Genomic DNA, 14,893 nt, shown 5'->3' on the forward strand with positions numbered 1-14,893 from the left:
CAATAGACACTTAGGCTGCTTCCATATCTTTGCTACAAAGAATAGTAAACAATAGTGCAATAAACATAGGGTGCATATATTCTCCCGAATTAGTTTTCCCAGTAACGGAAATATTGGATCACATGGTATTTCAATTTATAATTTCTTGAGAAAGATCCATGCCGTATTCCACAGTGTCTATACCAATTTACATTCCCACCAGCAGTGTACAAGAGTTCCTTTTTCTTTACATCCTCCTCAACAGTTGTTATTCTTGTCTTTTTGATTTTAGCCATTCTGACAGGTGTAAAGTGATCGCTCATTGTGGTTTTGATTTGCATTTCCCAGTTGATTAGTGATGTTGAGCATCATTTCATGTGTCTCTGGGCCATTTCAATGGCTTCTTTGGAAAAATGTCTATTCAGGTCCTCTGCTTATTTTTCAATGTGATTGACTTGGGGGGGGGGTGTTGAGTTGTATATTTTGAATATTCACCCCTTATCAAATATCATTTGTAAATATTTTCTCCCATTCAGTAGGCTGTCTTCCTGTTTGGTTCATGCTTTCCTTCACAGTGCAAAGCTTTTTATTTTGATGTAATCCCAATAGTTTATTTTGCTTTTGTTTCCCTTGCCTTAAAAGACATATCTAGAAAAATGTTGCTACAGCTGATGTCAAAAAATTACTGCCTGTGTTCTCTTCTAGGGGTTTTATGGTTTCAGGTCTCACACTTAGGTCTTCAATTCATTTTGAGTTGTGTGTGTGTGTGTGTTGTATACATGTGTATGGTGTTAGAAAGTGGTTTAGTTTCATTCTTTTGCATATATCTCTCCAGTTTTCCCAACACTATATGTTGAAGAGACTGTCTTTTCCCCATTGTCTGTTATTGCCTCCTTTGTCATACATTAACTGACCCTATAAGTTTCGGTATATTTCTGGGATCTCTATTCTGTTCACTCATCTATTACATCTATGTTTGTGCCTGTAGTACTATACTGTTTTGATTACTACAGCTTTGTAGTATATCTTGAAATCTGAAATTATGATATCTCCAGCTTTGTTCTTCTTTCTCTGAATTGCTGTGGTTATTTGGGGTCTTTTGTGGTTCCATAAATATTTTAGAATTATTTATTCTAGTTCTGTGAAAAATGCTATTGAGATTTTGACAAGGATGGCTTTGATAGTATAAACATTTTAATGATATTAATTCTTACAATCCATAAGCATGAAATATTTTTCCATTTGTGTCATCTTCAATTTCTTTCATCAAAGTTTTATAGTTTTCAGAGTACAGGTTTTTCACTTCCTTCGTTAAGTTTATTCCTAAGTATTTTATTTTATTTTTTGGTGCCATAGCAAATTAAGTTGTGTTCTTTTCTTTTTTCTTTTTTTTTCAAATAAAATTTATTTATTTATTTTGAGAGAGGGGAGGGGCAGACAGAGGGGGAGAAAGAGAGAATCTCAAGCTCTCAATCTCTGTGCACTGTCAGCACAGAGCCTAATATGGAGCTCAAACTCATGAACTGCAAGATCATGACCTGAACCAAAATCAAGAGTCGGATGCTTAACCAACTGAGCCACCCAGGTACTCCCAGACATCCATATTTTTTTTATTAAAATTTTTTTTTCAATGTTTATTTATTTTTGGGACAGAGAGAGACAGAGCATGAACGGGGGAGGGGCAGAGTGAGAGGGAGACACAGAATCGGAAACAGGCTCCAGGCTCCGAGCCATCAGCCCGGAGCCTGACGCGGGGCTCGAACTCCCGGACCGCGAGATCGTGACCTGGCTGAAGTCGGACGCTTAACCGACTGCGCCACCCAGGCGCCCCGGAGACATCCATATTTTTAAAAAATATTTTTTAAATTCAGGAATAGAATTTAGCGATTCATTACTTACATATAACACCCAATGCTCATCCCAACAAGTGCCCTCCTTAATGCTCATCACCCATTTAGCCCATCCCCCGCACAATGCCCCGCCAACAAACCCTCAGTTTGTTCTCTGTATTTAAGAGTCTCTTATGGTTTGTCTTCCCCTCTGTTTTTATCTTATTTTTGCTTCCCTTTCCCTATGTTCATCTGATTTGTTTTTTTTAAATTACACATGAGTGAAATCATACGATATTTGTCTTTCTCCGACTTATTTCACTTAGCATAATACACTCTAGTTCCATCCACGTTGTTGTAAATGGCAAAATTTCATTCTTTTGGATCACTGAGTAATATTCCATTGTATGTATGTATATATGTATATATGTATATATGTATAGGTATATATATATACACACACACATATACCCCACATCTTCTTTATCCATTCATCAGTGGATGGACATCTGGGCTCTTTCCATACTTTGTCAATAGTGCTGTTATAAACACTGGGGTGCATGTGATCCTTAGAATCAGCATTTTTTGTATCCTTTGGGTAATACCTAGTAATGCAATTGCTGAATTATAGGGTAGTTCTATTTTTAATTTTTTGATGACCCCCCCATACTGTTTTCCAGAGTGTCTGCACCAGTTTGCATTCCCACCAGCAGTGCAAAGGGGTTCCTCTTTCGCCACATCCTTGCCAACATCTGTTGTTGCAGGAGTTGTTAATTTTAGCCATTCTGACAGGTATGAGGTGGCATCTCATTGTGGCTTTGATTTCTATTTCCCTGATGAGTGATGTTGAGCATCTCTTCATGTGTCTGTTAGCCATCTGGATGTCTTCTTTGGAAAAGTGTCTGTTCCTGTCTTTGGCCCATTTATTCATTGGGTTATTTGTTCTTTGGGTGTTGAGTTTGATATGCTCTTTATAGATTTTGGATACTAACACTCTATCTGATATGTCATTTGCAAACATCTCCAATTCTGTCGGTTGCCTTTTAATTTTGCTGATTGTTTCCTTTGCTGTGAAGAAGCTTTTTATCTTGATCAGATCCCAATAGTTCATTTTTGCTTTTGTTTCCCTTGCCTCTGGAGAGACAGACATCCATACGTTTAATAAACTCTCAGGGTGATTCATCTGATGCAGGTGGTCAGCCTGCCACACTTTGAAAAATACTGCCATTGTTGAACCTCCTTTAGAAGTAAGCTTTAAGTTTTGGGTGCCTTGCTGGGCTAGGGGTAGGACACAATATCTGGGAAGCTAAAATGATAAGCAGAAAGCTTGCCATTGCACAGTAAACATTAAAGAGCCACCTTTTCAATCATTCTGCCCTGGGCATTCCCTGAAATGATGGATAAGTCTTCCTGTTTCTTCTCCAGGCATTATTCAACCTGCAAGTAGGGATAAAGAAAAAAAGGGGGTGGGGCGCCTGGGTGGCGCAGTCGGTTAAGCGTCCGACTTCAGCCAGGTCACGATCTCGCGGTCCGTGAGTTCGAGCCCCGCGTCAGGCTCTGGGCTGATGGCTCGGAGCCTGGAGCCTGTTTCCGATTCTGTGTCTCCCTCTCTCTCTGCCCCTCCCCCATTCATGCTCTGTCTCTCTCTGTCCCAAAATAAATAAAAAAAAAACGTTGAAAAAAAAAAAAAAAGAAAAAAAGGGGCAATGGTTCTCTAGTAGTCCCTTAGTACTTAATGATGTACCACCTTATACTGCTCCTAATTGTTTCATGTGTGTGTCTTATCTTCCAAGTAGGAGTATACCCACTGAGACTTCAAACTTCTCTTGTATTCCCCATAGCAACTACCACAGTACTTTAGTACATATAGCATAATAGGCACTTAAAAAACACTTCCTGCCTTGAGAAAATCGTGGCACTGGAATTGATCTTAGAAGTCCAACCTCTTAATGTATAAATGAAGAACCTGAAGTACAAAAAGGTTAGGTGGCTTGGCTAAACTCACACACACAGGTAATGGGAAATGTAATGAATTCAGGGAGGATGAGGTCCATCATGTGATCTGTCAGGTATGTATTAGAAACTGACTTGAAGACAACTGGCTATTTCCCAAGAGGCATTCTAGGCATGGAGAAATTAAGGAACAGAATAAAACTTCAACTGTAAGCTAAAAGGCCTCTGGAATCAGTGACTCTTTTCTTTGGGAGCTTTTGCTCTGTAAGGTCACTACTTGATAGCTTTGCAATTACTCCTATTGCAAATATAAGCTCCTTAGTGGCTGCACTGAACAGCATGTAGTAATGCCCATCACCCATTTTCCCCTCCCTCCCACCCCCATCAACCCTTAGTTTATTCTCAGTTTAATGTTTTCTAAGTTAACTGACAACTTTCCTAAAGTAAGGCTGATCCTATCACTATTTCACTCTCAAATTCGAAAAGCATTTAATTTGAATTTCCTTTACAATCCACTGTAATGTTTGGAGAACTGTAAGAAATTTTCAGAGGGCTATTGTGGCTTGAGACCTGGGACAAATGAGCACTACAACCTGCCTCTCAGAAGATGGTCATTAGTTAACAGTGACTCTGCCAGCAGGCAATACAAGTTAGCAATTTCAGCTTCCACAAAAGTACTGGTTATATTTATTAAAAACCATCAACACCTGTTTGGCATAATGAAGTATTCTGTGAGTGTGTGTGTGTGTGTGTGTTAAAGCACCTCATAAACCTATATTAGAAAACTAGACAACCAGCCTAAGCGTTTATAGGTCCGAGGGAATTAGTTGGGTTCTATATGCTGGTATACCTTTGTTCTATTCTTTTTCTGAAATAACTTGACCATTTTGTGCCTTGGATTCTAGTCATGTACGTGCTTTTTAAAGATATACAATTTAAACTGGCTTCAAATTCAGAGTCACAATTTTTCAATATTTTACAATAAAGGCAGAGGGCAAAATCAAATAATACTACCAACTATAGCACCTACTATTTAATCTAGAAAGTCACATGCTTTCTAAACTATATATATATTTTTTTCTTTTCTTTTCTTTTCTTTCTTTTTCTTTCTTTTTTTTTTTTTTAGAGACAGCGAGTGAGTAGGGGAAAGGGGCAGAGGGAGAGAGAGAGAATCTTAAGCAAGCTCCATGGTCAACGCAGAGCCTGACATGGGCTTGATCCTACTACCCTAGGATCATGACCTGAGCCAAAATCCAGAGCTGGACGCTTAATTGACTGAGCCACCCAGGCACCCCCCAAACCACATTCTTAATTGGATCTTAATTTATCACTGGCTAAAGATCCTGAGCCACTTCTGTTTTAATCAGTCTCCTCTCCTCATGTTTTTTGTTTTTTGTTGCTTGATTCCTTGCTTGCTTGTTTTGTTTTCAATCTTTAAACATATATCATTTTACACCTATTATAAGCAAGGCATTGTTAGATCCTAAGAATTTTTTTAAAAATTTTAATTCCAGTATAGTTAACATACAGTGCTATATTAGTTTCAAGTGTATAATACAGTTACCCAACAGTTCCATATATTACTCAGAGCTCATCAAGACAAGTGTAATCCTAATCCCCTTCACCTATTCCATTCATCCCTCCCCCCAACCACCTTCCCTCTGGTAACCCTATCTTTGTTCTCTTAAAAGTCTGTTTCTTGGGGCGCCTGGGTGGCTCAGTCGGTTAAGCGACCGACTTCAGCTCAGGTCACGATCTCGCGGTCTGTGAGTTCGAGCCCCGCGTCGGGCTCTGGGCTGATGGCTCAGAGCCTGGAGCCTGTTTCGGATTCTGTGTCTCCCTCTCTCTCTGACCCTCCCCCGTTCATGCTCTGTCTCTCTCTGTCTCAAAAATAAATAAACGTTAAAAAAAAAAAAAAAAAAAAAAAAAAAAAAAAAAAGTCTGTTTCTTGGTTTGTCTCTTTTTATTTTTTCTTTTTTAAATTTGTTCTTTTTCTTAAATTCCACATGAGTGAAATCATACCATATTTGTCTTTCTCCTACTAACTTATTTTGCTTACCATTATATTTTCTAGATCTATCCATGTTGTTGCAAATGGAAAGATTTCATTATTTTTGATGTAGATGCTAAGAATTTTTAAAAAATTCAACATAGGCCCTGCGTTTAGTGAGTTCACAGTCTAGTAGGGAAGACAAACACATAAATCAGGCATAGGGTGATCATTTTATAACAGAGCTATAAGTAGGCCACAGAAACCAGAGAGGACTTGGTGTTAACATCTGTTCACATTAACACTACATAACCAACACAGAATTGATTAACAAGAATTCTTAAAATATGTAAACACCTTGAAGCAAAATTCAGTGAATAATGGACCACAGGATCCAACAGGCCTACTAAAGGGAGGGAAGGCTGGGGCAGGAGAGCAGCTAGGCTGCTTCAGAATCAAACATTATCTAAGGATTTCTTTACTTTACATCATTCCTCTGACAAAGTTTTTCCGGAGAGAGGAGGAAGTGTCAGAAAATGGGTTTGGATAAATTATTCTGATATCTACAGAGGCACCAATTATTCTGTCTGAGAAAAAACACAAAACTATGACAGTAAAAAGATTACATTTGTGTTGAAATGCATCAAAAAGTATCAGTTAACAACAGTAATGATAAAAACCAAACAAAAATATCAGAAACCCATTGCCAAATTAATTAGTCAAAACTTAGACATTTCTAAAAGAGTGAATGAAAGATGGCAGTATTATGAAGGATTTACAGTTAACACATTACAAATGCATTTTCTTTTTGTAGTTGGACAAAGTCATGGAAAAACATAAAGAATCTCATAGACGAATCCTGGAACAGCTTTTAATGGCAGAAAAATCTCACAGGCAAACCATATTGGAGTTGGAGGAAGAAAAGAGAAAACATAAAGAATACATGGAGAAGAGTGATGAATTCATAAGCTTACTAGAACAGGAATGTGAAAGGTAAGGCCTCTTTGGACAAGACAAAGATCCACTCTACAAACTCTTACAACCTCTCACTATGGAGTTGGCATTTATACCAGGGATACAGGAATACAAGATGCATAGGACACAGCTTCTGCTCTGAAAGGTCTCACAGTCTAGAGTGAGGAAAGGGATATGTTTAAAGATAATTTCAATATAATGCAAGAATAACCAGCTATGATAAAAACTGTGGAAACATAAATGCTGGACACCTAATTCTGCAATGGAGTGCCCTGTGAAAGCTGCACAGAGGAGGTAACAGCGGTCTAGTCCTATGTAAACAAGAATGGAAACTATAGACCAGGGAGGGGCAGAAATAAGTATCACAGCATAGAGGTAAGAAAATCGTATGGAAAGTGAGGGAACTCAAGCTTTCTGGAAACATGGCTACAGCACAAGGTGTAATTTCAGGATGAGAAAAGCAAAGGCTAGGCACAAGCAGTTGGGTTTTATATTGTTGGCAAGAAGGCATAAATAACAAACTGTGAGAAGAATGAGTTGATCAGGTATGCTTTCTTAAAGAGCCATTGAGGCAATATGGAGTAAAGATAAGAACTTTAGACTGGGGGAAGATTTATATTCCCATGGTTATTGGGTTAGAGACATCAGGGTGTGAACAAGAAATATTTATGACGTATAGTCAATACTAATGAATGACTAATGAGACTGGAGAGCAGAGGAAGACATACACAGAGGTTTTTTTTTTTTAATGTTTATTTATTTATTTAGAGAGAGAGGGAGAGTGTGTGCACGTGCACACAGTGGGGGAGAAGAAGAGAGAGAGGGAGAGAGAGAATCCCAAGCAGGCTCTGTGCTCAGCGTGGAGCCCCAGGTGGGGCTTGATCTCACAACGTTGAGATCACGACCTGAGCTGATATCAAGAGTCTGACTTAATTGACTGAGCCACCCAGGTGCCCTGAAATATAGGGAGTTTTGAGAAACACTCCTGGCTATTCACCAAGGCACAAAATATAGAAATGGTGCACAGGTTTTTGTTGTTGCAGGATTTTGGTGAAGGAGATAGTTCAAAAGTGGGGGACTAAGCAGTCAAATAGCACCAAATAATACAAAAAAGGAGAAGAAAATGTCCCAGGATTGGCAACCAGGAAGACAGGAAAACTTAATGAGCCCTTTTAATAAAGTGAAGGCAGAAGTCAAATCACAATGCTTTGACAGATAAATAAGACATCAGAATGTAGAAGCTTAAAGTGTGAACTATTATTTTGAGAAGTTTGGCTGCAAAAAAGGAGATTGGTTGGTAAAAATTTTATAACCATATGAAGGGCAGATTATTTTGATCCATTTTGCCCGTCTGTTCTGAGCCACCTTAGAAAGTATGAGCCTCCATTTGAAATGGAAAGGACAATTAAGGCTCTATATTAACAATACAAAGATAGGAAATAACCAATCTTTGCAATGTCAAGTTTTTACTGAACTGTGCTTTCACTTTAGTTATTCCATGTGTACTTCATGATGCTGTATTCTAACAATCACAGAAAAATATAATTACTTATGAGCTCTCTATTCTAAAATATTAATAGTCTCAGCTACTTTATCTAACTACTTACAATTCATATTTTAGCTAGGTAAATGAAGTTACACAATAGCTAGGTTAATGGCAAACTTCCATTTCTTTTCAGTGTACATCATGGTAGACACTTGGTCAGATTCCCAGAGAATCCATGGCCCTCACACCCATTCACTTCTTTCCACATTCATCAGGTTTGTTTCCTACTCACTACCTAGAAGGGGGTCTTGTTACCTTGCCCCTTATGAACTTGAAATATCTTGAGGGAAAGATAAAAGGAGTACGGAGAAGTCTGGCACCAAGGGAAGATTTGACTCAGACATTACAATATGAGATTTGTTATTCAATGAGACAATATTATATTAAATATTATTTCGAACCCCTGTGGTTTGGCACCCGTGGCCTCATTTGGCCTCCACACTTATTTGGCACTAACTTGCTGAACACAGACACTTCCTTTCATCTTTCATTTTTATGAAAATGTACTGACCATGGTTGAAGTGCTGTCTGCCATAGAACATAGAGGCACTGCTTGCTCCTGCCCAGGGGGCTTCCCACATTAACAGAGAAGGCAAGATGATGCAGATTTAGGGTAGGACTGTGGAGGGCTGTCTGAGGTACGGTTTTAAAATTCACTGTTGTATCTCAAGTATCTTCTGGTGGAAGGCTTAGGAGAAGTTTTAACACTGTAATTTTGGGAGGCAGATGATGAAGATTATTTAAACCACAAGACAGCAAAGAGAACAACACTGAGAAATGGGAACAAAAATTCAGTGGGAATAAAGGCCATGTGCTAGAGGAAAAGGAAAACAGTGAGGTGAATGTAAATTGTACACCATGGAATCAGTATATTAAGAATGCCATTTCTACATATATAGAAGGGGTTTAAGAGGAAGAATTTAAAAGATCATATATTTTAACCTTAGACACAAAGCTTCTCTGTCTTAAAGAATAATGAAAGTGAATATACCATTACCAAAAAATAGGAAAAAGTGACTGGAGTGACTCTTATTCCCTATGTAGCAGCCATTCCAGAAGATATGAGAATATTCACCTATTTCTGTTTGCCAAGGAACAGCTTCCAGATGGAACTCTTTGGATATGAGAATGTTAAACCTATTTTCAACTCACATGATATGCAGACAATTCTTCCCCTGCTTAGCACACCCAACAACACAACTCCCATATCCTGGCACTCTTGTGGCATTGGTGCTCCCTGCTCCCTTGCCTCCAACAGGGAGACCGTGGGTCTCCGGACTTACACCTGCTTTAAGGCCATGCGCATCAACATATTAAATGAAACCCACCTAACAAAACAGCAAGTGGGAGAACTCTAATAATTTCTGGTAAATATATACAGAGAAGGGGCTTACACAAGAGTGAAATACCACTCCTTTGTTTCATTCCCCAGTGACAAGTGACAAAACACGCACAACATTACAGAGTCCTTCTAACTTCAGTGAGAGTACTTCCGCTGAGCACACAGCCACTCTTCACAAAAGCAAGACGAACTTGTCCTAAGGCGTCAAAGCGTAATGTTTACTTCCTACCTCAAAGTGATGGAAGCCACTCCCAAATCAGTGACCCTCAGGACACAGAAACAAAGAAAGATATCATAACCCCCATAAAAAGGGAGCTGGGTGAGGATAACCATAAAGGACTATTGGATTGAAACTCCAAAAAAAGCCACTGTGAATGTTTAGCACTTACTAATGTTGGATAATATCTACTTAGAAATAAAATAAAAATTAAGAAATACATGATTGAGATAAGTTAAAGAGACCTTAAAGGGTATAAAAATGGATTTCAAATTTACGTTCAATTTCTGTGTTTTCTTTGGAGAATTTGTTTTATGTGGAAAACCCTAAAGGAGACTGATATCACACAGTTTAGGCCAAAATGTTTGCCAAGTGATGTCTTTGTCTTAATCACTAAACAATTGGCTTTCCCACTGAGGGAGGGTGGGGGCAGGGATCAACTCAGGAAACCTTTCCCAAGCATGTTAATGCAAAGTTTCCTTTGCTGTAATCTGTACAACTTGGTCTATCCATCAGGTAATATTATATCCACATTTCATGACTACTTTCTGTTCACTGACCAGCTCCAACGTATGGATATGTGTGTCACCGATGACCTGAATCATGTACTTGGCTGAATTACAAGTGGAGTCTATGTGAAATGTTTCATACAAAAGCAATGCCAGTAATTTTTGACCTTTCTGGATGGCTTCACAGGAAAGCCAAAACAAAAATCACTTTTAGTCAGTACAGTTTTGCAAAATTTTCCCATAAGTGAAATGCCAAATTTGTCTGCACCTTCAAAAAAGCTTGCAAAATTTCTTTTTCCTTTTTCAGTTTCAGTGGGGGAAAGGCTGTGAAGAAAAAAAAAGTTTCCCTTTTTTTTGAAACCATGCATACTTTTTCAGAACACAAAACAAACCATGTATATTAACCATATGTATTACTGCATTTTGGGCCTTGAAGTAACCAGTAAAGTGAGAAACAAACATTGTTATGACAAGTCTGTATAAAAATGTGGCTTCAACCATGGATTTTTTTTTTAAAGCCTTAAATTACTTTTCATAATATCTTGGCCAAATAGGTTAGCATTGATACTATGACTTTATAAAGTAAGAGTTCAAATGGTAGCTTCTCAAAAGCCACATAGAAAGGAGTTAGAATTAACTTCTTGTTCCTGTCCTGCCCAATGTTACTAGATAGAATAGTGGCTCAGTGGGCAGAGAGGCCTTTGAAGGAAAGTCATCAGGGACCCAGCCTCAAGGGTTGCTCCCTCGACCATACTTTGGGCTAAGTCTTTTGATGTTCGGGTTTTAGTAAAGAACAAAGCACTTCTACCTCTCCTTTGGCTGAGGGAACTTTATAAAGAAAAATTTCCATCATCAACCCTTCTCTACTATGACAGACCTATTTTGCAGATTGGCATCAGACAAGTGAATAAAAAGCTGAGCCATATTGACTTTCCTGTTAACTGAGGGTATTTGAGTACTTTTTAAAAGTTTATTTATTTAAGTAATCTCTACACCCAACATGGGACTCGAACTCAGGACCCCAAGATCAAGAATCACATAATCCGGGGCGCCTGGGTGGCGCAGTCGGTTAAGCGTCCGACTTCAGCCAGGTCACGATCTCGCGGTCCGTGAGTTCGAGCCCCGCGTCGGGCTCTGGGCTGATGGCTCAGAGCCTGTTTCTGATTCTGTGTCTCCCTCTCTCTCTGCCCCTCCCCCGTTCATGCTCTGTCTCTCTCTGTCCCAAAAATAAATAAACGTTGAAAAAAAAAAATTAAAAAAAAAAAAAAAAAAGAATCACATAATCCTCCAAGTGAGCCAGCCAGGTGTCCCTGAATTTGACTACTTTTAAAGGCTGTTGTCAAAAACATCAAATCTTCCTTTCAGAGGCTTTGGATACTTCCTCAAATATATATAAATGCATGAGTATATTAATTTATACATTTTTAAAAAATTAAACTAGTTAGCTAGTTAGGGCTGCATGCCATTCATTCATTTATTCACTCAAAAACAAAAAAATAACCCAAAACAACAATTAATTAAATGTCTGTTACAAACAGGCCAGGTCCTGTGGAAGATACTCGATGAAGGAGGTAGATGTGGTCTCTACCTATATAAAACCCTGACTAATTTGTGTATGTATAAAACTGAGACACTATTGAAGACTTTACGACTTGATACTGATGATTCTAAGGCACTGTGAGATCATGATGGGTAGGGAAAAAAGGCACCATTATGATAAAATGACATAATAACATGAAATGCTCATGAAAACAGAACATTCAGGAGAAACCAACAAACACATTACACTAGAGTACTTTACTGGAAAATTCAATATCTTGCAATCATTGCCGTTAGGTTTTTTAGTTTCTTTGGTCTTAAATCTCGCCTTTTAAGACTATCCCATAAAGTATGACACAATGGGTGTATTTTAAAAAATAAATAAACTAAATCTACTTTTAAAAAATCATATTTAGAAAGCCAGCAGTTTTAAATTTCATGCACACTAAAGTATTGTTGCAGAATACATTGTACTCAAATGCAATCATTTCCTTTCAGTTTTCTGGCAAGGAGTTATATGTATTACATATTCTTGAGACTATGTCTTGCAAGTAGTGAAACAGATGCCAGATCTCCATTTGACCTTTGTCATGGGTATCCAGTTCTTTTGTCAGAACAAAATGGAGACCCGACACAAACATTTATTTCGGTATCATAACTCTATAGAAAATCACAATGTGATCAGCCTACTGTTCATATACACCAGACCTAACATAGGATCTGGGTAGGTAGGGATGCGAGATTAATTACCTCATGAAGGTACCAAAAACAATTTAGGACTGTATACCATAACTTGGCTCTCAATATATGCCACAAAATTATACCTTTTAACTGCACAATTCAGTGTTTTTCATATAACACCATTTCATTACAGAGATCAAAATTCAGATACAGTAATGACACTGTATTTTGATTGCTTTTCTTTCCCAGAAAGCTACACCAAATTTTAACAAATAATGTTGGGTGTGTACTTGGACATATAATGATTAGTGAATTTTGCTCACAAAAGAATATTACAGATGTTAAAAAGCAGTCAAAGTAGAAACTTAACAAACACAGTAAGGGATGAACCAGGAACCTGGAGATAGGGGACTCTGGTCCGCAGACTAGATCTGTAACTACTATGTAAGTCTGGGCAAATTCCATTTCTCCAACTTGTATATAGGACAAACAGGACAGGCCATATGATATGTATGTCTCTTTCAGATCTAAAAATCTGTGGTTATGTGACTGTTATAAGTATTTTGTACCTTAAGTCTATGACTGTCACACTATCGAAAGAGGTCAGTGAGAATGATAGTACCTCTACCAACTTCAAATCCAAGTCTGTATTTCCATTCTTTTTAAAAAAAAATTTTAATGTTTATTTATTTTTGAGACGGAGAGAAAGAGAGACAGAGAGAAAGAGAGACAGAGCATGAGCTGGGAGGAGCAGAGAGAGAGAGGGAGACACAGAATCCAAAGCAAGCTCCAGGCTCTGAGTTGCCAGCACAGAGCCTGAAGTGGGGCTCAAACCCGTGAACTGTAAGATCATGACCTGAGCTGAAGTCTAATGCTCAACCAGCTGAACCAACCAGCCACCCATGTATTTCCATTCTTAAGGATATCTATATGTAGGTACACCCTATCACTTCTCAAATGTCACATATTCAAAACTGAACTTAGCATCATCTTTGTAAATCCAGGTCAATTTATGACCTTTCTATTCCTGTGAATGCTGCTACAAAGAATTGATCAATCAAATAACTGCAAAAAAACCCTACAAAGGTCTCTGAATCCCGAATTTAAGCTAGAAAAGACTTATCAAGACCAACCTTCTGATTTTTGAACTGAGAAAAGTGAGGCCCATCGAGTCCTAGCTAAGAAAGCACAAAATCTTGTTGCTAAATAGTAGTAGTGCCAGACTAGAAGCTAGCTCTCCTGATAACATATTTGGTGCTGTTCTCCCTAGAATCATTACTATATACTCGAGTTTTATGGTTGGTGTTGTGGGAGGTCCAGAAGAAATTTAAGACATAATAATAACATAGTTCAAAAGACAAGACACTCGCAAATAATCTGTAAATGATTCAAAGAAGATTCAAGGGTTCATTCTGTGGTACTGACATTACTGTTGCAACAATATGGAAGGTCAGACAAAAAGAATACTAAGGACTATAATTATCTAACAGCCAGCACAGCCCTAGGAGAATGGAGGACTTACAGTAAGCACTGGATAAACACATCCTCCTGGCTTACAGTTACTAGTTTAAGAGCCCTTTAGAACAGGAAGCCAAAGACTGAATGTGGCAATCTTAAACTTCTGTTCCATCTGACTATAAAATACAAAGAGAAAGAAGAGTCATTACACCATGTCAAAATAGAAGTTTTGCCTCATAAATGGAAAGTAAGGTGGAACATTAGAATGAAACTGTATCTTGAATTTGCAACTTGCAGGTAAATTTTCCAGGCAAGTGTATTATTCTCTCATGAGAGGATAAAGCCAAAGAGTTTTGGCCAGCTATGAGGATGCAGATGCCTGGCATAAATGATGAGTAAATTAGAAGTAAACATCACTGCACAAAAAAGGTATTAGGAGTTAAAAAAATATAGACTCTGGAGCTAGGATAACAAATCTGAGCCATGGTCCCATCTTCTCACTAGCTATTTGACCTTGAACAAAGTACTTAATCTATTTAATCTCAGTTTCACCATCCATTGAAAAATGATACGGATCTCAGAGGTTCTTGCAATTGCTAAACTATAAAATGCATATAAAGTGTTAAGTATGGTGTCTAACACACAGGAAGCACTCAGTAAGCATTAGCATCTTTCTTCAGATTTGCCTTTCTTTAAAGTATTTTATTTATATACTCAGTGCCACACTGGGCATTTTTTGGATTGCCAGGAAGGCATTTAATTAGACCCTGTACTGGGTGGTAAGGATGTGATGATGAACAGGAGCTTTCAAGGGGGCATACCCTTCAGTATAGGAGAGACAGATATAAAAACAAGTGCAATGTGTTGCAGGTATG

At 38.2% G+C, this 14,893-nt stretch overlaps 2 protein-coding genes across 3 annotated transcripts in view; one reads left to right on the plus strand and one right to left on the minus strand.

The window, feature by feature from the left end:
- CMSS1 (cms1 ribosomal small subunit homolog) overlaps positions 1-14,893 on the minus strand; it is a 390,723-nt gene that overhangs the window by 272,208 nt on the left and 103,622 nt on the right. The window lies entirely within an intron of this gene.
- Positions 1-14,893, plus strand: part of FILIP1L (filamin A interacting protein 1 like) — a 95,391-nt gene that overhangs the window by 4,976 nt on the left and 75,522 nt on the right. Inside the window, 1 exon segment of the mRNA XM_030328390.1 lies at positions 6,566-6,744. Coding sequence (XP_030184250.1) covers positions 6,566-6,744 — 179 coding nt within the window.

This window comes from Lynx canadensis, chromosome C2, assembly GCF_007474595.2.
Source record: "Lynx canadensis isolate LIC74 chromosome C2, mLynCan4.pri.v2, whole genome shotgun sequence".
Lineage (NCBI taxonomy): Eukaryota > Metazoa > Chordata > Mammalia > Carnivora > Felidae > Lynx > Lynx canadensis.